Here is a 23,733-nt window from a genome sequence, read left to right on the forward strand (position 1 = left end):
TTTGCTTAGTGCTAACTCAGTATGGACATATAACCTTCCTAATAACTCCTACTTATTTGGGAGGGTCCAAATGTAGTTAAAGAACAATAGATTGTAAGACAAATGCAGTTAAATAAGAGAGTCATATTGGGCACAACTATTTGTGTTAGGCCACTAAGAATTTTTCACACCCATATGTGATATTTCTTTAATATGCATTCTGTTTCACTTTGGATAACTTCACCAGGGTGGTGTGTGTGCATGAGAAAAAACTATATACAGAAATGTAAATACTTGAGCAGAATTTCTATAATTCAATGAATTTATTCTGCATTCTTGAGAAACAACTAATTTTCTGATATAGTTGTCTGACAAGTCCTTTGTGTATTCATGTATGCCGTGAACAACTTATTGTAATGTGCAATGTAATATATTTTGTCAAATGCTTTTGAAGTTCTAATTTCCTTTATAGTTGTTTCATTACACTTTATTCTATAAGTGGCTTGACAGCCTATAAAGAATTTTATACATCTATTTCAAACAACTGAACACTATTATGTATTTTCCCTATGCTTCCAAGATTTTGAATTTTAAAACTATATCAGCCTACTGTATTTAATTTAAACAGCAGAATATGGGACTCAACAGTTAGAACTGAAGTATGCATTTAACAAGCAAGAGAAAATGAAAAAAAGCTAACACAAACTACAGTTCACCAGTCTGGCCTTTAGTGTGATGCACTGGCCATGTCTGGGTACTCACTAATTCTATCCATTACCATTAACCACAGATTTCTTTATCTGCAAGTCTAGAGAACAGCCAAGAACTGAATATATAACTTAATTATTGATGTGAACGCAAAGATGGGAAGTTTAATAAATATTAAAAAAATGGATAGATGATTGCTCCCTCATTATTTGAACTTTTTTTTAATCATTTTGTGCTATGAAAATCTAAACTTTAAGGAAGAAAATCGTTAATACTAAGTGATAAATAAGTCCCACTTCTCATATGGCAAATTTCAAATAAGATGCTTGACGCCTATTTTGCAAACAGCAATAATGTTTTGTGGAAGTTGTTTTTTTTTAATTTTCAAATTTTCAAAAGATTATCTAGTCATGTACGTTACCACTGCTATAGCAAAACCCTGTCTCTTTCTTTGATTTTTACATAAGAATAAAAGAACATAAAATAATTTCTTGGTATTTATAATACAAAAAAAAATAGAAAAAACCCACTGGCACTAATAATCAATTCCTAAGTAAAATCTCCCACAAAGTTAAGAAAGCTTTTGTGTGTCAATCCCCTCCCCAAGGTACAATAAATGGCTCCGAGTGATTATGGAGCCACATGACACTTTCCCCTTTAGATGAAGCACTTGCATATAAAAACCACGGCACTGCTGCTTTCAGTAACTCACAATATTTTCCAATGTAGATAGTGATTAAAAGGCAGACAAATCCACTTTAACCTTTAAATCAGAATGAGCGGGTTTTCCGACATCCTGTACCTACGGACACTATGTCTCGAACTGGAGAAAGGGGCAGACAGCACTTACTCAGCATGGAAATGCCTAATTTATTAAGCTTTTTGGTTATTACCTTTAAGATACTAAATATATCCTCATGACATACAATCAGGAATATTCATTCAAGATTATCTACACAAAAAGATCCTATTTTTTTTGATTTCTAAGTATAAAAGAAAAAAAGGATAGAAATTGTCACCTGAAGAGAAGGCACTTCAGAACTATTTGTGGAATTTACCTCTTGAAATATTTTATAAAGAAAATGATTATGAGATAAAAGCATTAAGAATTTGTCATTTTTTCCTGAGAACCAGATCTAAATTAACTCACTGAAAGTGGCATTACAGAGATTTATTAGGCATTTTAGGTTCCTCATAGGTAGGAGAGGACTAGGCTAACTGAGCTACTTCGAATAACAACATCTACTTCTTAATGGGATGAAGTATTATGGAAATGGACTTCTCACAATATAAAACAAGTCAAATCATCTCAGGAGTATAATAAATATAATGAGCAGATAGTGTTTGATCAAACTTTATCATTAACAAAAGTTTATCACTTCACTGAGTAGTTTTTATGATTCTTATCTAGAGATAAGAAATATGATATGTAACTTATTGACAAAGGTAAACTAATTGTAATATTTATTTTGCATTCATCAGATTATTGAAAAGTCAGGTCAGGCATTTTTGCATAGCTGACACAGAATTACAGCTCTTTATAATAATGAATAAAATTGGAGAATTTCAGCAAGGGTCATTTTCAGTTCTGGTTGACTGACTTTCAACAGATGAGATGGCATTGTATAAAAACATACATGTGCAGTTTATAAGAATTGAAAAGTTTCCTCTTACATGTTGCTAAACTGACTCCACTCCTTATAACATGTACTTTGGTAAAAGTTACTTACTGCAGTTTTCTTCATCAGAATTATCACCACAATCATTTTGGCTGTCACATCTCCAATGGTCTGGAATACAGTTGTTGTTTTTGCACTGGAATTCATGAGGCCCACAAGTTTTTTTATCTGTAATTAAGATGAATATCATTTAGATCATTGCAGACAAAGAATCAAAACAAGAAAGACTGCTACTAAATAGTGAAATGACAATATTGCTAGATACATTTAAGAAGGAGCAACCATAATACTTGAAATGTTACTTTCGGAAAGAATTTATTTCTCATACCACATTCTTTAAGATTCTGTTTATTCATTTATACCAAAAGGGGTATGCTCATAAATTTGATGACAAAATTAAAATATGGACATATACACTGTCATTTAAAGTAAAAAAAAAAAAACGAAATTCAGAAGCGATCACAAATCAGTTTGAAGAGTGGGTATTATTGCACTGAATCTCAAAAACTGCATTGACTTTTCCTTGAATTTCTCTGTAAGATTGCTTTACAAAAAGATCAGATCACAGTAAGCCACAAGGCTATTTATTTGAAAATGTACAAAACGTATATTTCTCAAAAGTTATGTTTGTATATAATAATTTAGGACTAATCATACCTGATAGAAAACTTTGCATTTTGATTTACGTTTTCACCTTCGGATGTCTGTGATTGGGAGTCTACTTATACAAAGTAAAACATTATAAAGCAGATAGTGCTCAACTGAGACTAATTTTCTTCCTGCAATTAAGTTTTCAATGAACTTTCTTGTTTATAGAGTAGCATTGTAGGCAAAGCCTCTCGGAGATGCATGAACATCCTGAACTCCTACAGCAGGAAGGAGCTGCCTCTGTGTTTTATTTATATTTATTTCTTGAGTAATTCTTTCAGGTTCTAAGGACTGAGATGAAACGAAGCAAATTAAAAAGTTATCAGTGACATTTTCTTTGGAAAAAAAAAGTTTGCTTTGTAAATGCCTCAATGACATATTTAAAATTACATGTCACTGTTATGATATTTCAATAGAAATTTTTTAAATTTCCATTTAGGCTATTTCAGAAGCATGTCAGTTCAGACTTCATATTGCTATCATGACAACTCGCTGAGTTCTAATAACTGACAGAATGAAGGAGGACTGAAACACTAGCTTAAATTAACCTGCTTTCTCTGCCTGTGAAATGGAAAGGACCACAAATTAGAAGTATTAGATTTGATGCTACAGCCCAAACTGCTGCTTTTTGTGCTTTGTTTTACGCGTGGTTCTGGAACTAGAGTGATAAAACAAAACTACATTTGAATATCAAGAAGGTGGAGGTAAACGGTGTTGCAGCTCAGTTGTGTAAACTCAAAGATTTGGTAATTACAACAGTTCTTCTTGCATTTGTTCCTTATTCTCTGTCAATATCGTACGTAGTTTTCTCCCAAAATACTTTTTCTTACTATGTTTCTCAAGATGACAGTCTATGATATTTCAATCATGACATTTCAAATACTTGCATTAGCAAGCACTTAAAAAACATTTAATATTGGAAAACACAAAAATATCCCTCCCCCCCAAAATAAGGCACTCTTGTATTTTGTTTCTGTAGCTTTGCAAAAGATCAAGTTTCAAACCAGAAATCCATCCTATATTTATTAAAGCACTTTTAGTAAAGTCTACAATCTCCCATTAACATACCTGCCCAAAAAATGAGTCCTAAAGACTAATGACAGGCTATATTCTATTTATCCTTCCACATCCAATACAAATACCAAGATCTAATCAGCAATACACAGAAGCCACACTACTTGTGAAGAAAAGTGGGATTTTTTTTTTCAAATTTATCCATATGTAGTCTAACCTTATGATTACCACTTTAATATTCATCTTTCTCTTCTTACTCTATTTTTACCAAACAAATAAATAGTTTCTTTATACAAAATATTTTGCACGTTTGTAAGGCTCTCCTTCACTTCAGGATTCTGAAAGCTTTCTTCTTCTTTTGGGTTGACTGATCTCTCAGAGCAGCTTACACCGTACAATGTCTTACAAACCAGATTTGCTTGTCTTGTATTTCATTCTTCACGTTAATGAGAGCTGAGGAAAACTAGGATACTAAAAATAAGGTATAACAAAGAGGGAAATTTGGGAAAGTTGTGTAACAAATACCTGATTTTTGAGAAAGACTGATCTACTTGACTCAAAGGAAATAGTGCAAGACCTTATCGTGGAACCCTGAAAAGTCCACATGGGCCTACATACATTTTGTCATTGCTGTATTCAACACTAAATTGTTTTCCATTTTTCTTAAAATGAGACCACCTTAAAATGTGGAAGTTCAGAAAGGAATAGTACAAAGAAGTACTGATAACTCAATTTTCATATTTCTCTCTTCAAATTGTTATTAAGAGATTCATTGGTCTACTCTAACAGCCAATAGGCCCTTTTCAGATATTTGTGTGACTGGCTGAAGTAGCCGCTGGCCAGTTGGGGTTCGTCTTTTGTGCACAGCGAACTAGGATTTTGTTTTAGAAGTAATTCTAAATGATCATGAAGAAAATAGGATGAAGGCTTAAATGGAAAACAAAACAAAGCCCAAAATATTACACATGCACCCTAAAAGCATTTTGATTCAAATATCAATCCCTATGAAGTAAACCTCTATTTTGCCACTAATTGCACTGCATTGCTGTTTGGGGATTTTAATTTCATATATGTGCATGTTTGTGGGCGCATGCCTGAGAGGAATAAAATCCAAAATGAAAAGAAATTCGCTTTTGATTGAGGATCTAGAGCTTGGCAGGCCATCACTGATGCTGGATACAGGAAATTATTAGCCTGTTGAAGGAAGTTTAAATTTATATAATGCATCCTTCAAATGCTTCAAGGAACATATTCTTCATCATCAGAAAAAAAACCACTTTGACTCTAAGCTAAAAATAAAACTAATATTAAAAAGAGTACGGAAGCAGAAAGCAGTCAGACTACTGTTGACACATTATGCTAATTGTCCTGGTTTGGCCTAAACCAGGCCAATTTTCCTTTCAGTGATTTTTACTTTCAGCTAAGTCTCTTCTAAGTAACTGCACTTTCTGAAACTAACTGCATGTTTTGCAGACAGTCTCTGCTTCCAGGACTGATAACGCTCGAAGTTTGTAGTTATCGCTGAGGCACCGGTAGGGATGTTATGCAGAAAGGTTCTTGCTGTACTGATTCTTAGAGAAACCAAGGTCACTGCTAAACTCCTCACTGCTTATGAGTGAAGAGCCGAAGGGGGAGTCACACCTGCAGGGAGGAGCGGACAGGGCAGGTGACCCAAAACTGACCAACAAAGGTATTCCATCCCATACACGGTATAAAGCGGGGGGATCACGAGGGTCTCGCTCTCTTTCTGCTATGGCCAGTGTCCAAAGAGGACTCTGTCCTTTTTCCTGCTGCCCCCAATCCCGATCCGTGCATCCCTGAATCCAGCTCTCAACTGTCGCTGGGCCCTGCCTGAGCCTTCCCGGAGCCTGCCCTGCAGTGCCGGTGGGGACGTGGCCGACATCGGGGGAGCTCGATTTTGGTTTTGTATATATTTGATTATTTCTATTATTATTATTATTATACTCTTTTTCATTATTATAGTTTATTAAAACTGTTTTAACTTTCCAGCCCTGAAGTCTCTCTCCCTTTTCACTTTCCCTTTCCTTTCGGGGGGGGGAGGGTTAACAGAGAGCATCTGCCACAGGTTTAATAGCAGTCCCAGCTTTAAACTGACACTAATAAAGACCTGAAATACGTATAACCTTTAAAGCAGATTATAATCACTTTCCAAGACCGCACACAGCTTTCTTCAGATTCTAACTGAAACAGGGCCTTTTGTGATATAAAGTATTAAAGTTGTGAGCAAGGATTACCATAATCTAATGGCTTCTTTTAATTGCCTGGACAGAAAGCATGAATTAACTCTAACTACTGTTCTTTGAAAAACACCACACACTCATCAATAAGCATACATTTCCTAATTCTACTTCAGTTGTCTGAGCCCGAAAGTAACCACAGAAGACTAAATACATTCAGACTACTTCTAACAAATTTACTCAATATAATATCGCCAATAACACACAGTAGGAAATGTTGACTAAGCAAAATATATGACTATGGAGCACTTAAGCAAAAAAGAGATTATCCTTTATACAAGTTTTGCATTGTAAGCATTTTAGAAATGAACTATAAATGATAACAAGTTAGTATTAGCACCAACATATGCAGATCTTTATTACACTTGGCTTGCAGCTTTATAATCTAATTCTATCAAATTTTGTTCATAAAAATAACCATCTTTAAATTTAAAAAAACCCAAACCAATGCAGAAGACCAAACTGTGTTCTAACTACCGCTATAATAAGGTCATTTAAACGTATTTCAAATGCTGAAATGATGGAAAACTTTAAAATGGGATTGAACTCATCCTGTTCTTGTCAAGGCTTAGTTGTTCTATGAGTGTACATAACTGCGAGTGGCTCAGAGATTGCGAATACAGGTGAATTGTGCTGTCTCCTCCAACACAAAACCTAAGAGCATTATATGCAGCTAACAGATTTAAAAAAAAAATAGAGGTGGCTTTTCAGGGAAGTGTGTAACTAAGCTGTGGAACTCCTTGTTACAGCTGTTGTGAAAGCTTTACAAAGGTTAAAGAAGACTGAAATCCATCGAGGGTTATGGCATACAGAGACATATTTGACTCAAAATCTCTCCGTTTCAAACTGTTAGAGGCTGGAAGAGTACCCCAGGGAAGTTTCACTACAGGCCTGCTTTGCTCACATATTCTTCCCTAGATACTAGCTTTCAGAGTCACTGCCAGAAACAGACTAAAAGATGAGTCTTCATATATGAACCAGGATAATCAGTTGTATATACTGTGCCTGAAAAACCCTATTTAATTTGGGATTGCATGCATTGCACCTCTATACTACTTAATTGTTTGAGTAATTTGGACTTTATTCTTTCTATTGTCTAAAATGATGAATCACAGTGAAGTACCTATTATAAATCCAGTTTTTCCGGTTCAGTATTAGGGTTTTATTTTTTCCTCTTTGCTTTTAAACTTTGTGTCTTGAGGATATTATAAGATGAATTATTTTAAGACCCTTTGTGCTGTATCAGTTGGGCTTGCATGGGTCACAAAATATGAATCCACAGTTTGGAAGCTTGGAATGCTGTCCAAATTGGAAGGAAATGGCATGTTGGAGACCAAGGTGATGGGGGACAAACACCTATGAAGTGAATCAGAAGGTGAGCTGTGTAGGAGTAGTTCCAGAATCACTCAGAACAGGATATAGAGTCTCTATAGCATAGGTTCATTTCCTTTTATAAGCTTTGCATTCACTGTTTCTTCAAGCTAAATGCTTTTTGGACTGTAACTTCTCTCCACTTGACATAACTAATGAGTTTCCCCTTCTTGACAATTCAAACGATGGTCTTGCATTTTCAGTGTTGAGGAAGAGTTCAATTTCCTAGACACATTTATCAGTTCCAACATTTTCATAGATGTGCTTGTGTCAATTGCTTGAAACGTATCCATGGAAATTTGGGTGTGTTTCAGTGCTTTGTTCTTGATTACAGACTGTAATTTTGTTATTCTGTTGTCCCAGCAGTATCACAAACTTCTCCAGACTCCTGTGTTTCATCAAAACATTTATTGATGTGAGGATGAATAATGGTCAGCTTTGAACTTTTTGTACAATTATTTGTCCTGTTCTCTTCTATCTCAGAACATTTTTTCATCTTTTCCTTTATAAGACTTGTCTTGAAACTTGTCACAAGTTTTTCTGCACTTGGTGAGTGCAGCTCTTGAACTGACATCCATGTCCAATGATTTTCCAACAATACTGATCCACTTATTTTGACTTTGATTATCTGTAATACATTTCCCAGGTGGAATACTGTATTTATTATTTTCTTTCATTTACAACAGAAGAGCTGACTCAGTACTTTCCACCAATGCAAGCAACGACTGAGAACAACTGCTACTGCTATACAGTATGGGTTTTTTTCCAAGTGATGATGAACAGCAGGTATATACAACACAATATGACATATAGACCAATCTGAAAACTGCTTAGATATTTTCAACTTCCTATGAGTACTGTCTTTATAAAATAATTTTAACTGTTTCTGCAGAAATATAATCAATTCTTCCGTTCTGTCAATGAGAAACATGCTAAAAACTGTAGAGTTATAGCTGTGATCCAACAACGAATCTTCAAAAAAGCAATGAAAGAAATTCTTGGATTCAAAGCTAGTACTTCTGTTCTAAAAAAAAAATCTGCCTCAGTAGGGAAGAACACTGTGGTTCCGGATATTGTGTAAAATCTAATGGAAATTCAGGCTCGGTTTGGTAATGGTGTGATCTTCTCTGTAGAGCATCTGCCTCCTCAAACTATCAGATTTAAGTACAGAAGTTTCATAAATATCAGGGGTTCTTGGAGAAGTCTATGGGGATGCAAAGTTTGTGGAGTGGTGTATTAGGGCACATAACTCCCTGGAGCTCACAAAGAGAAGCAAAAGTTGGTCACGTCAAGTTGGAATCTGCTCTGGACCCTTCTGCACAGCCGGTCTTAACTAACACGAATTATTACATTTTTCACTATTTATTAACTACAGCAGCAACAAAGTGTGCAGAATAAATTGACAGAAACTGGATAATACTATGAGAAAAATCAAGAATGCCACTATATTCCAAACGAGATACTCATTTACAGCTTCTGCCAATAAAGTAGTAGTATAATACGAAATTTATAGACTACTTATATAAAGATTACCATTCAACAAGAACTGTATGAGCCAGATACAGCTATCATATCAGCTAGGTATTATCATACATTGAAAGAGGGCATATTAAGTGGGATGACTATTTCCTTCTGCTGCTTTTTTAGAAAACGTCAAGCTACAGTAACATATTCAAAACCTCTGGCATACTCACCACAGTTAGCTTCATCTGATCCGTCAGCACAATCTGGGTCTTCGTCACATACCCACAGTTTAGAAATGCAGTGTTTTGTTGTTTTACACTGGAAATGGTCTGGAGAACAACTGTTCTCAGCTTTAAATAAAAGGATTCTAAATTAAAACTAGAAATTTCTGCTAATATTCAAAATATTTGTTTTAAAGAAAACAAAGGATTCAAAATTCAGAAATTTGATATCTCTAGCATCACTTACATAACATCTGTAAGAAAACAGCATTCAGGTTTATATTGTTTATAATTTTGTCTTCTTTTTACATATTATTTTATATATAACAAGATCAAATGAATCTAATAAAGTGTCTATTGTGATATTCTTTTAATAACAAATAGACTTAACATTGATACAATCAAACCACTTAAGTAAAAAGCAGTCAATTTTTTTTTCTACCTTCCTAAACCAGCAGTTATCAATTCTGAAAGTCAGTTAGTTTGAAGGACTAGGCAGCTCTTAATGCTTTGATTGAAAAGGTAATCAAAATTATGTACAATTTTGCTGAAATTCTGTGCTCTCTGTTAAAAGAGACCATGGGTAAATGGTGAGAAAAGTTTGAAAATTATTTCACTTTATCAGTGTAGCAGAACAATTTTTTGAATGAATCCTACAGCAAGTTAAAGGTACAAATATGCAACTAGCCTTCATCCTACTCTTTCAGGATGCTTTAAGTTAAATCTTAACTGCTTTAACTTTAGAATAGCCACTTGACAACAAAGATGATCCTCAGTGCCCTCACATGATTCTACATCGACTCCCTCACAAGCATATATGCCAGCTCTTACTATGTCTTAAACTCTTATAAGTGAGAGTATAGAGGTAAGATGAACAGAGGACTTGTATCTGGACTGGACTGTGAGCAAGCTATTTGTGATCGGATGCATGAGGATTTCTTTAGAGATAAGAGTACGTATGAGAACTTCCAAATTGTTCTAAACTGAATGGAGCATAAGTGGAAAACAGTCTGATCTATTCTCTGATAATGTTTTCCCACATGAATGTTTCTCCCACTTTTACCTAGGGATCTCCATACGGTTTTTAACTAACTTTCCTACCCCTCTTGAAAAGCAATTTGCTCCTTGATATGATCACTCTCGTTTCTTGGGGTTCTGCAAGATGAAAAACTTTAAGTTTGTAAATGTTGGTGTATTATTTCTTTCGGTGTCATGTTTCCATATATAAATTTACAATGCAGGAATTAAAAAGCACTTAGACTTGGCTATGCTGCTGACTACACTTACAAAAAGTAATACTGATTCTCAGCTAGGACACCTCACCAGGGGATTTCAAAGTGCTTTAGAAGGAAGACCAGCATGATTTTCTCCATTTTACATATGGAAAGCCCCAAGGACGAAATGTGACTTGTTTCAAGGTCACTTGAAACATAAAACCAAACAGCGGTAGAGCTGGAAAAAAAGGTTTGTATCTTATGAATCCTGGTCCAGTGAAATTAGAATGAAATAGATAATCTTATCTGTTATCTGTCTTGTGACTTTGTAGTAGACCTATTAAAACCTCCCCTTTTTGAAATCTTCCCAAAGGCAACTGAAGAGTTTTCAGAAGCCACAAGTGAGGTTTTATTAAAATATAAACTAGCACACTTAACTTTCTCAAGAGAGAAGCTAATAAAGTCTAGGTAATATAGAACAGCAATAAAAAAATGTATGTAATTAATCTCCCCCACTCCCCACTGTGTCTTTGCAGGTGGGTTGATGGCTGAGTTTGAGACAACTCAAAAGCTTGCTTTATGTCACAGCAGACTGACCTACCCCCACGAATCCCTAGGAAGTTTTCAACTCCATCACTGCTGATCCTGACTCTGTCCCTCCCAGAGGCCCTGAGCGCTGCTATACTGCAGACTCCGCTGCTCTGATTTCATTTCATTTGTGTCAGCTACACCTCAAGGTTTTGGGAACCTTTCACAGACCGTGTGCAGTTCTTTATAATGAAAAAAGCAATCTCCTTTATCTTCCACAGGAGTTTACCTGACCCCACTTAATTGTTTTTTAAAGAAACGCAACATGCAAACCAACATATGATACTGTCTGTCAGAGGCTACAGATCTGCTGAGCTGTTTGGAAGGCGGCCATTAAACATGACCATCAACAAAGCCTTTGTATCCTCAGCAACTCTTCCCTGGGAGAAGGTCACGTTCTGTGCAGAAATGCAGCATATGCAAACTTTGAGAAAGCTAATTCAGAAAACAGGAATAAGCACCTTAGATCAGCAGTAGATCTGAATAATGAACTAAGTGAAGGACAGAGATGTATTTCAAGACAGAACCATCATTTTAGTTACAAAATGATCAAAGACACGATCTATTCAATACTTTTCCATTCTAAATCTGAAAATATTTTCTCTACTTATAGCTAAGAAATATGGAGTCAAAATGAAGTTATGAAAAGTAAGATGTATTAAAAGCTGAGTAAATGAAAATCAACTAACATAGACAAATTAATGAAGAACTTTGCAGAGGAGAGGGAATAGAAAAGGTAGAAAACTCCATGAAAGAAAAATGATGTAGAAGGAGCTATGTATCTACATCTCTTCCAATAAAAGATGCAGGATAATATCTTTTTCCACTGAAATGCATTGCTGCAAGGCATGGCAGATGAAAGCCTCAAGAAGATGAGCCATTTGTGAGGTGGTTAAGAGTAAAATGGATGTTTCAGCCTAAGTCAGAAACCTAATTAAATGCTTGAAATTAATTGCTTACGCATCCCTCTTCTTTGCAATGACTTTAAAAATTGAAGTTAATAAATGTCATTTTAGTTTGTTCTCTTGTACAGCAAAATTCTCTAAACGTAACTTACGACAGTCTCTTTCATCTTCTTCATCACCACAGTCATCCTGTCCATTGCATCTCAGATTTATTGGAATACACTTCTGATTCTTTGTGCACTTGAACTGACCTGACAGACACACATGTGTGTCTGTAAGTTAAAGGAATAAAAATAACAAGTTAAAAAGATTAAAAGTTAAAGATTAAAAGATTTAAAAATATAAGTTAGTTTCTTGACAAAATTTAAAGCATGGCATTTAAATCAGTTTAGCATGTTTCGGAAGTCTACAATATATATAACCACCTACCACAGTTCAGTTCATCAGAATTATCCCCACAATCATTCTCTCCATCACAGATAAAGGCTGGAAGAGCACAAAGGCCAGTTCCGCACTGAAAACGTCCTGGCTGACATCTGAATTCAGCTGAGAAAAAAGAAAACTGCTTATCGATACTATCAGAGGAATGGTTAAAGTATCGATAGTGGTGTTCTTCCTCTATGGACTAATCAAAAAAACTTATAAACCTTTGTATTTGCCTATATAATCTCAATCTGAGTAGATGCAAATGTACACGTACTGCTGCAAAATTAATTTCAAAGTCTGAGATTTTAAATTTGCCTAACTGTAGTTACACCTTACTAATGATACAGAGTGCAACCCCCTACAGGTTGATGTTTACTATTAGCTCAGCAGAGACTGGCAGTATAGGATCTAACCACCTGAGTTCAAGTCCGCATTTAAGAAACTCACTAACCCACTCCAATTCTATTCCCCATGAAAGGTCTAACATTGTTCCTTCTCACAGCCACTGCCACTTGAGTGAATGAGCAATTATGCACCTCTATAGTAATATTTTATATAAACATAGCGCAGCTTAAATGTAATCCTATGTAGAATGATTACATATGTTAAAGCTTGCTTCAAAGGCCTCTGCAGCAGAAAAAGAGAACTAATTATAGAATTGTAAAAATATGGGTAAGAGCTTTCAATAAAAAAAAAAAAAAAAAATCAAATGAACTGTTACTTAACTGGAAGTTTGTAGAACACATAGTAGAGTATTTTGTATGTATAAGCTTGAAGGAAGAAGGCAAGAATCTTTTGATTTATGTAGATTAAAACAATAGTATTAAAGCAGTCAGTGACTGCCACTGAAAAATAGCATCATCAACAGATTTATGAAGCCAGGACACTAGAAAGGTACTTTTCTAAGTAAGTAAACTTGCAGTCAGCTGCCATCACAGCGACAATCCTTTGGGATGCTGAAAACATCATCGTAACTGCCTTCAACTTGTCTACAATTCAACAGGGGAATACTACAGTAACCTACTATTTGGACTATGGGAGGCCGCTGAGAAACATGCTGTATCTACACCACCTTCAGGACAGTGTTTCAAAGTTACACAGGATGCATGAGAAGTGTTTGTTGCATAGAATTGTTCGTACTGGAGGGGTGAGATTTAGCTCTCCAAACTTTCCTTTGACAATGTTTATACAACTATAAAATAAAAACATGTGAAAAATACACAGAATCTTAGTAGGAATCACATGGAGAACACTCTTGTTGTTCAGGAAATTGCACTAAATAATGTGTAGCTAAACTTGTATAATTGCGATAAAACACAAGCAAATGAGATTAGTTTCTGCATTTCTACTATACACAAGAATAAACTAAATAATCTGGCAGATTTTTTTATTTATACATTAAAAATCAGCAACCTTAGAAATTAGGACTAAAAGAAAAAGCTTTAGCAAAAAAAAGTAACTGGGATCAAGTAAAGGTTTAAAACATGAAAAACATGTTCTCATGATTTTCCAAACACCTTAAAAGACAATTAGTAGACATGAGTTAATGAAAATCTTTTACAGGCTGACAAACAAGAGCTTGCATCCTTTGTAAATCTGAAAAGAGATCAAGCAGAAGAAAACAGTGCTGCAAACAAAAGCTTTTAGAAACCCCCTCATCCTAACACCTATAAAACATTACATTTGATTTGGACTCTACTGGCAGTAGAGTTCCAAATGCAGAATGCACTTACGGCATTCCTCAGGCTCGTCAGAGCCATCTCCACAGTCATCGACAGTGTCACATTTCCACCAAAACGGAATACATTTGTCAGTTTTGCACCGGAACTGTAAAAGGAAAGAAAGAAGGAAGAAAAACTTTGATATGTATATTTATTGATTGATTTTTAAATAGAAATAGTACAGTTTATGAAAAATTAGATTCACTGCTTAAGTCATTGTTCCAGTAATCAACTCTGGCTGTTAATTTTATAAAACTTATTTTTTAAATATTCTTTTTCTGGAGATGTTTTGCACTGAGGCTTCCACTGATACAAATCATTGTCGTTTCAACGACATTGCTACAATGACTTATAGTGCCCCTGATCTGAACCACTCATTGCATTTTGCTGCATTCTATGATTTGATCCTTTAAGATCTTATTCAAAACAACCACTTCAATTCTTCAGCAGTCTTTGTAGGCTGTTGAAGCAGTTTTAATATCATTTTCCCCAGATAAACCCAAACACCCACAGTTACGGAAAAGGGCCTTAACGTGCAGTGTTGTACTTGTATACAGTATTGCTTATATTGTCTGAATTAAATGAGAAAACCAGAAGTGAGGCCTTCCAGCCTTTCAAAAGGATAAAATATTTGTACAAAAAAGAAAAATCCTTTGTAAGACCTTGGTAGTGCCTTTACTCTGAGCTCAGGCAACACTGTGCCTTTGTGCTGACTGAGAGAGGAATGCAAACAAACAGAGTAGAAATTACTTGATGTTAGGGCTAAACCTAAACCTAAAATCGGAGTTCATCATGTGGCTAATGCTAGGGAGAAAAATCTGGATAGATTGTCAGGAACTTTTACGAAATGTTGTGTTTCCTACCTGGTGTCTGTATGAGCACAGAAAGGAGGAAACTGACAGGTTTAGAAGTGCAAGACATTATTTTCTGTGACTAGGCATAATTTTTTCATTTCTTCACATTTTTAAAACCACTGATTATTCAATAAAGCTGTATTTCAAAGGTATATTAAATTTGGTGCATTAGCTCTTTTCTGCCAAGAAAATTTAAGGTTTCACAGCCATTTAGGTAGTAGGACCCATAGTTGGAGCCACATCATTCTTGTACCCCATTGAGGGACACAGGGCATAACAGGTTGGGTTTGCAAGGCAGCTATTCTAAACTGTCAAACTGTTCCACGAAGGTATGCATCTCAGAGCAGCTCAGCAGAAAGCCTCCAAGTGTAGGAGACAAACACTCAGACAATTCTCATTCTTAGTATTTTCTATTTGCTAACTTAGCCTTCCTGCTGCTTAATTGTTCAAGGTGTCAACCATGCTCTGCTCACCACAAGGGACTTCAGGCTGTTAAACTGACATTATGAATTTAACTCCAGGAAATGGGTACTAACTCTTAGACGCTGTTATGCTCTGCATGAAAATGTTTACTTTCCCTGCTAAATTGGGGAGGTAGACTCTACAAAACTGGGGGTCAAACTCATATGGGTGTGCCTGGAAAGGCCTCGAACGACCTGAGTTTTAGTGTTCTAGAGTCTGATGCATTTTGTACTAAACAATTTCTCACATCAGATTAGCCATCAAAAGACAGCTGAAAGCCTACAGACGTGTAAAACCAGCCCATCAGCCACCTCAAATACTTTTATTCAGAAATGGTTACCAGTGGATGTGTTGTCAAGAGCATCATAGGCTCAGCTACGATTTTACAGCGTAATCTGAAAAGCTTAAGTAGCAAAGTATATATTTGCCACTGATGCCATCTGATGCCGTCAGACTGACGAATTATCAAACAGTAAATAGATTTCAAAATGGGAAGAAAATGACTAATAACCATTGCCAACTTGTAACTGTCTGTTTGAAGCAGCTTCTTCTGTTTAACTCTGCTTTCCCTCCTATGGAATCCAAAACTGATAAAATATTGCTACTGGAGGATCCAAGATGTGATGCTATCCTTCGATTCAGGCTACCAATGAATTATTTAGAAAGGAACAGAGCCATTTAACAAACTGTTAGCATATAAGTTCACTGTGGAATAAGCTTCCGGTGCCATTTAAAGAAAATTTAAAGAAAGAGAAAAGAAAAAAGTGCTGTTTTTTTTTTTTTTAACCAAACAAATCTGAGAAGCTAGATATAGGGGAAAAATAGGTAAGAAATTCCTCATTTTACAAGTGTTTTTACACTTTCTTTTTGTTCATCACTTAATGGGAAGTAACAAGCAAACAATCTAAACAGAAAAGATACGATGAATGAAGTAAAATCACACCAAACACTACCTTAAGGGAACGGAGGAAGACAGTGGGAAGGTTTCTTAAACAACACTATTACTTGAATGAAACTGTATATCATTAAGATGACCACTGTTCCCTAAAAATTAAGAATGAAACCTTTTCCTTAACGAGTACAGACAAAATGCATCATGATGTAGAATGTTCCAAGGGGTCATTAGCATAAATACAATAAAATTGGACTGCTAGAAAGATTTTAAAGTCCATATGTACTATTACTATCACCCAAATAACTGTCTGAGTAGAACAGTCCAAAGATTTTGACAAAAGTGGCTCTCTTATAAGAAAACAGCATGTTCTACTTAATCTACCTTATATTTCATGAAAAAAAATTACCAACTATTTATTTCAGGTACTAGGGAATCCACCTCCCATAAAGAATTCAATGTTTTAACTGATGCAACTGTTAATTGCATATTCTACCACTTCCATTTCAGCTACTGGACTGTTTTTAATGTAACCCTATCTACCTAACTGGGTTGAGCTCATTTTCTTGTATTAATATAAAGTTCATTCACGCATGAATACCCTGAAATAATTGTTAAATACACTTTGTATTATTATGTTTCCTATTTTATATAAATGTTTTTTCAAAGCAATATTTATGGGTTTAGTAGCTGTATTTGTTCTAGTGACTGGCAGAAACATCCACATTTGAAAGGGAACAAGATCTGCATTCTCTGGGAAAAAAAAGCATTTGCAAGTCTATTTTCAACTAATAGCCTTGAAGATGAAATGCTTTAAACGCACCCCTGAGTTACCTAGTCTTCAGCTCCTTTGACTGATGCTTCCACATTTCATGGGCACCAGCATTCATTACTTACAAGCAGGTGGAAACACAGTAAAATATAATCCCCACGCACCCTCCCCTCCATACATACGCACTCACCTGACTGGCAGTGCAGTTCGATAAGCACGTCTTGTTATCCGCAGCAAGGTAAAAGTTAGTGGGACAGGCACAACTATACATCTTGTCAGGGGCTAGAAGGCACAAATGACTGCAACCACCATTATTTACTATACACAGATGTTTAGACACTGTGGACAGAATAGGAAAAGAATATCAGAGCCTATTGTTTCAGTATACGTCAGGGCATCTGCTTTATAGAGGAAGAAAAATGCATTGCACATACTATTTTTACAATGGAACACCTCAAATGAAAAACCCATAAGAGGCAAACTTTTCCTTTTGCCTTTAAGCTATTATTCTCTTTTGTATGCAAAAATTAATTGTTACTATGGATGTAGATTCAATACTGAGAGAATGAGAGGAAGAAAAAAGCACTAGTTTTTTTTTTTATAATGAGAAAAAATTAGCTTATCTAGGTCAAGTGCCAAATTGTATCCAGTTACGATTCAAACACAGGGACATCAGGAGATCAGACGCAATCATGACGCCTACATTTTCTGACATTCCCTCAGTCCAACAAGTTTCTAAATAACAGTATTCTTCTGTATTGTTAACAGCCTCTTACTTTTCAAATAATAAAGTTACATGTTTTCATAACACGCTGTTCCCGTCTTGGTAACTGGTAACTTGTACTGTAATGCAACTTAACAGTTCTCTACTTCCAGTCGGTATTCGAGTTAACTTTTAAGCACCCAAATTGGTATCTTGCCAGTGAACAAGATATATCATATTTATTTACTACCAGATATACTTACAACATAAATCACAGATTTATGTTTAAAAATGCTAATTTGAAAAACTTCCACACTTTGAAACAGAACAGAAACCAAAATAAATCACTGCAGATAAATGAGCTTCCGTTAACTCAGCAACTGGCTACTAAGTGAAACACATCAATGTGCTGTACAGAAAACATAGACATAATAATTACCATCAGGTTGCCTGTACGAGTGATACACCTGGATGTCTGTTATGGTATGCCATGAGTTAATCAGGGATAGTCTGTCTGATCCAGAGGTTTTGTGGGCACGGCTGAGCGATTTGGTTTTCCCATCTGTCCAGTAGATGTAGTCTTCGAACAATGTTAGTGCAATGACCCCTGGAATATCTTGATTAGGTACTGTAAGGAAGAGATGCTAAGATTAATGTTCACTCTTAGAAGTCTGCAAGTTAAAATATTCTATACTGCATGAGTTGACAGATACAACTGCTATATAATGTCTTCAGAATAATTGTCATGACAATATGTCAAGCCTAGAGGGTTCTTTATTACCAGTTACGATAAAGATGGATGGGGTACGAGCTCTGCTTGCTTAGAATCGGCCCAATCAGTGTTAAGGAAACGAAGGAATTTCAGTTAACAAAAATCACCTCCAGATTCTAAACCAATGATATGTTAAGTTTGAAAGAAGTATATAACATAAATATAACCTAACCTACTCTTTACAGAAGGCCAACATTAATTTGCTGTCTTATGGGAATAAAAGTTATTAGAAAACACCCAAGATGTAAGGTATACATCTCCAGATACGCTGTGTTTAACACCCTTTAAGGCAATTAATAGTATTTTATTTTGGCAAAATATATTGACAAGAGAGATGGGAAAAAAAAGTTTTCATTAAAATAAACAAGGGCTTATTGCATATTCCTAGCATAACCAACCACACAATTTAAAAAAAATACATGAAGTGATGATAATACCCCATTGCTACAATATCACAAGATTATGAATCAACATCACTTAAAAAAGGATGGAAGGACAAAAGGGAGAAAAAGCTTTGGAACACCCTTTATTCTGCTGTACACTCTTTAATCTTGAACTATTTGTTCTTGGTAAACATAAACTGAACTCCATTTGTTTTTTGGGGTTTTTTGGGGTTTTTTTTGTGTGTTTTTTTGTTTTGTTTTGTTTTTTTTTAATGTATATAGCTGTAATCATAAATATCACAGGAGAATACCTGACCACAATGGTCAATTTGTAAATTATAATCTTTTATTGCTGAATCCCTCTAACTATGTATACAGCTGAACAGGCAGATCTGACATTTGACAATGAGTCTGACATTTTTAACCAGTATATCCTTAACATCTTTACCTTGTTTTCTTAGATGAAAATAGCTTCATCTTTCTACCTGGATCAAGCTTAAATAGAGTTGGAAATCTCAAATTCCAGCTGGAATTTTTAATAGTGTAGGGTATGTTGTCTTCTGGTCAAGGAAACCTCGCTGCTTATTTTCCCTTCTTTTATGTTTACATATACCATAGCCATCATACTGACATAACAGTATGATATTCTTTTAAAAAGCTTCATAACATTTCTGAGAAATTAGTCAAAGTGCAAAGATATCTTCATTTTAGCACTTATTATGTAGGCAACTTTGGCATGGTTCCTTACATAACATAGTACCCCCAAGAAAAGCTCTTATAATTTCCCTTATTTATAGAATCCCATCGTGAACAGGGGGTCTACAAACTAGAAGCGAATCACTCCCCACAGCGATTGTCGCTATCCTGTTCCTCTGAGTGAGGAAGGAAAGAATTCAAGTACCATTACTTTCAGTTTTCCGACAAAGCAACAAAGCAAGTACAACAAAGCAAGAATATAAGTACAGGTATTTCCATTATACTGATTCTCTTTATTCTTTCCTCTTTTTTCCTAATTTTCTCACCAATGGATTTATCACAATAAATTGCAAAAAAAACTTCCTAGATTCGGGAAAACAGCCAAAGGCTAGAGCAGGGTTTGTCTGTCCACTGGAAGACCTATATGTATTATCACCTAATTAGATCAACTACTTGCATGTTAAGGAATAGTTCTATCATACCTGAATATTATTTTTCTTTGCTTTCACTTTTAGCATATAGCAAAGAATGAAACATCAGAACTGTTGACAAGTAATAGGTTATAAAATCTACAGTTCACGTCAACTATGAATGAGCAAAAAAAATTAACACAAAACTGTGAGGGAATTTTTACATCTTTTTTTTCTGATAGAACAGTAAAATAGTCTCTTATGCTCTTTATTCTTTGCCTTTGAGGACATCAGTGTTTCAAGTTTTCCAAAATTTCAGGTGCTGACAGCTACTGATTTATCATAAATGTATGTAGTAGAAGAAACAGCCACTTTCTTTCTTCAGTCTTTCCTTTAACTTCAAGAGAACCTTAGCTGCATTACTGATCTAGCTCTTCATAAATGACATACATTAGTTATATGTTGCAATTCTAATTACTAACTTCACAGCGTATGTTATGGTGTTAATCACAGTTTTAAACAAGGAAAGCAAGACTAATTGCTCTCCCTTCTTTGGCAAGCACTGTGAAAATGGACTACTTTCTGCAAATTCAAAGTAAAGTCAGGTTAGTCATAACTGATAAGTAGCTCCGCTTCCCCTGCATCACCTATTTGAAAACATTTAATCCAGATGTCTACTTGACAATCCATTACTAAGAAAGTTAAAAAAAAAAATAACATTACACCAACATAAGGGTCAGATCGCCACAAGCAAATTCATGAAGAATTTAAATAGTCATACGTTAACAGCCAGCCATGAGAACTGCACTCACTTGGTATTACTTTCCAGAATTACCTATGTATTCAATAGATTTTTTTTTTTTCAGTTTAAGGTTTCTCATAACAATGTCACCCTATAGCCTCTATGAAAGCTTCAAAAACTGGGTTGAAGTAAACTGAAGCCAAACCCATATCACAAAAATCTCAGCAAGAGTAACTAATAAAACACCCCACTTGCAGACCAGTAATCCACTGGACACGGTTCTAGCAGTCCATAAGTATTTTACTAGACCAGTAATTACAACACATGCTTTTTTTCCCCCCTCATTGTTAAGAGCATCAAATCATTAAATAATCCCCTGTAACTCATGCATATTACTTTTCTCTCAGATGAAGAAATCTCAACAACTAGAACTGAAGTGTAGTTCCATCAGAAAAGGGACAACTGCCCAACCACCACAGGACTCAGACTCCATCATCTTGGACGGGCACACTGGACAGCTGCCACAGCGTAAGGGAAGAGGTGAGAAGTGCCTTTAGCCCCTTGCAGGAATCCTTACCTGAACAGCACTACTCAGCTGATCGAAACAGTTATTTCAGTCACTCAATTTCTTACAGCTTACGATATAGAACATCTCAGAACATACTACTTTAATTTTCAAGACCCTGCTCTTTTTTTTTTTTTTTTTTTCCTTGTGTGTGTGTGTAATAAAATGCATTATGGGGGCATATTCAACAACTTAACAATTATAAGGGACAAAAAACACGGAATGCAAAATCACTACCCTAAGTAATTTCTGAGGAAAAACCACAACTGAAATTTGCTTTATGATTCCCTTTCCTACAACAGCCTCCTCCTACCAGAGATGGGCGAGTCCCTTCCAATCCCTCCTTTTCTAACCAGCCTCCTACTGCCACCTCTAGTTCTCTACTGGGGTTTTACTTTATATGTAAATCATGAATTCTCTTACACTGAATGCTAATCCCAAACGGTACTTGACCATACAACAGGAAGATGAGAAATGCGATAAGAAAGAGAGGGCAGAAAAGAGAAAGAATGCACAGGCCTATCAGAAAGCTGCAGAACGAAGGAAGAAGAAATATAGGGGGGTAATAAAAGGGAAAAAAAGGAGAGGCTTCCAACAGATCAGTAGCAGTGGAAAATAAATATTATTCGATCCTTGAACACAAATAAAAATGGTAATAGGTAACATACTAAAGGGAGATAAAGTGCTGCATGAATTTAAGGGAAGAAGAGCCACGTATCTTCATAAGAGGGAACACAATTACGCAGACATGTGAGAAGCATGCAGAGACTTAAAATGTACGTCTCTTCCTCTCCCCCCTGCATTTTGATCCAAGAATATAAATTCATATGCTGTAAGTCATATCTGTGATAAAAATGCCTATTTTTCTCTTGTGTGAACTCTGTTTCCATTATATTTTCTGACTACCTCTACTTCAGCATAAACAATGTTCATTTGATTTCAGGGTGGAAAATCATGCCACCTAGGACTTCTTAAGTACACAATATGCTTACTGAAGAAGCCAAACAGAAGAAGTGAAGTCCAGTTTCACTCAGCTCTTACTGAAACACAAATATTTCCAAAAGTAAAAGCAAATACTCTAAAATGAACAACAAGAAAAAGAGGTCTCATTGTCAGCTGGTAAAATCCAGGTGCCAAGAAAAAGCGTCCTTAAAAAGGACAAATGCTGACTTCTAACCAATAAACACTACAAAAATATCTGTACTCTATCATGTCCACCAAGGTTAGATTTTCTTCAGCGTTTGGCTCTTGTTCAAGCTGAAGCTGGCTGATCACTTCACTTCTGAGCTAGAACGAGATCTGTCCCTTCCCCTTCAAAGAGAAGGGACTACAACCTTGCCATGCCCTTGTGCAAAGTGTAGACATTCCCAAAGAAGGGAATGGGTGAATGATTCGTGTCATGCTCCTCCCAAAAATGCATTCACCCAGCTAGGGTTCCAGTGCTGGTAAGTAACTGCTAAAGGTAATTAATTGTTAAGCAATGTTTTAAATGACCTTCTTCCCCCATTGTGGCATTAGAGCAGCTTCTGTTTAAGAATTTTGGCACCCAAAGACAGAAAACTTACACTGGTGATCAAATCTTAAAAAACAGGCTACATTATTTTGCATTCCACTCTCTGAAACTCTTGATTTCCTGAACGTCAATAACATAAAAATAAAACGCCTATTGACATCTTGACCCAAACAGAACCAGTGATAAAAAAACTGCATCAAGGAAGAACAACACCTAAGAAAACAGCCATTACAAAATAAGAAAATAGCCATTAGCTACAAAATCAAATAAACTTGGAAAGTGCTGATCCTCTCTCGTGCTGAAACTACTGCCCCATACTGCCCTCTCTTCCATTTGAAGTCCCTTATATCCATTTCTGTCTCATTTTACATTCAACTTGTAACCTCTTTGAGAAACAGTCAATATTTTTTTTATTTCTGTATAGTACTTACTCCTGGTACTTGCTCCTTGTGATAAAGGATTTGAAGTGCTTAGACAATGACATTAATAATGAATAATGACAATAAGATTATGTCTATTAAGCTTGTGAAAGAGTATGTAATTTTGATAGATGTAATTAAATTTAAGTATGTTACATTAAAACACTAATTTTTCTAAAAGATGAGACATTTTATAATCACTGTTACTTTTACTAAATTAACACTTTGTTTAAAAAACCAAACCTGTCAAACTCAATGAACAGAAGAAAACATTTTTCATATAATATACACATTAATTCCAGTAACTGAAGCCATGTTTCAGAGAAAAAAAAATACATATGAATACACTTTTAG

The 23,733-nt window shown here is 35.4% G+C and overlaps 1 protein-coding gene across 1 annotated transcript in view; it reads right to left on the bottom strand.

The window, feature by feature from the left end:
- Positions 1 to 23,733, bottom strand: part of LRP1B (LDL receptor related protein 1B) — a 570,912-nt gene that overhangs the window by 73,360 nt on the left and 473,819 nt on the right. Inside the window, exons 61-67 of the mRNA XM_068407216.1 lie at positions 18,319 to 18,507; positions 17,367 to 17,515; positions 14,209 to 14,302; positions 12,479 to 12,595; positions 12,202 to 12,321; positions 9,352 to 9,471; positions 2,418 to 2,534 (exon numbers count right to left, since the gene is read on the bottom strand). Coding sequence (XP_068263317.1) covers positions 2,418 to 2,534; positions 9,352 to 9,471; positions 12,202 to 12,321; positions 12,479 to 12,595; positions 14,209 to 14,302; positions 17,367 to 17,515; positions 18,319 to 18,507 — 906 coding nt within the window. The remainder of the gene's footprint in view (positions 1 to 2,417; positions 2,535 to 9,351; positions 9,472 to 12,201; positions 12,322 to 12,478; positions 12,596 to 14,208; positions 14,303 to 17,366; positions 17,516 to 18,318; positions 18,508 to 23,733) is intronic.

This window comes from Nyctibius grandis, chromosome 9 (assembly GCF_013368605.1).
Source record: "Nyctibius grandis isolate bNycGra1 chromosome 9, bNycGra1.pri, whole genome shotgun sequence".
NCBI lineage: Eukaryota > Metazoa > Chordata > Aves > Nyctibiiformes > Nyctibiidae > Nyctibius > Nyctibius grandis.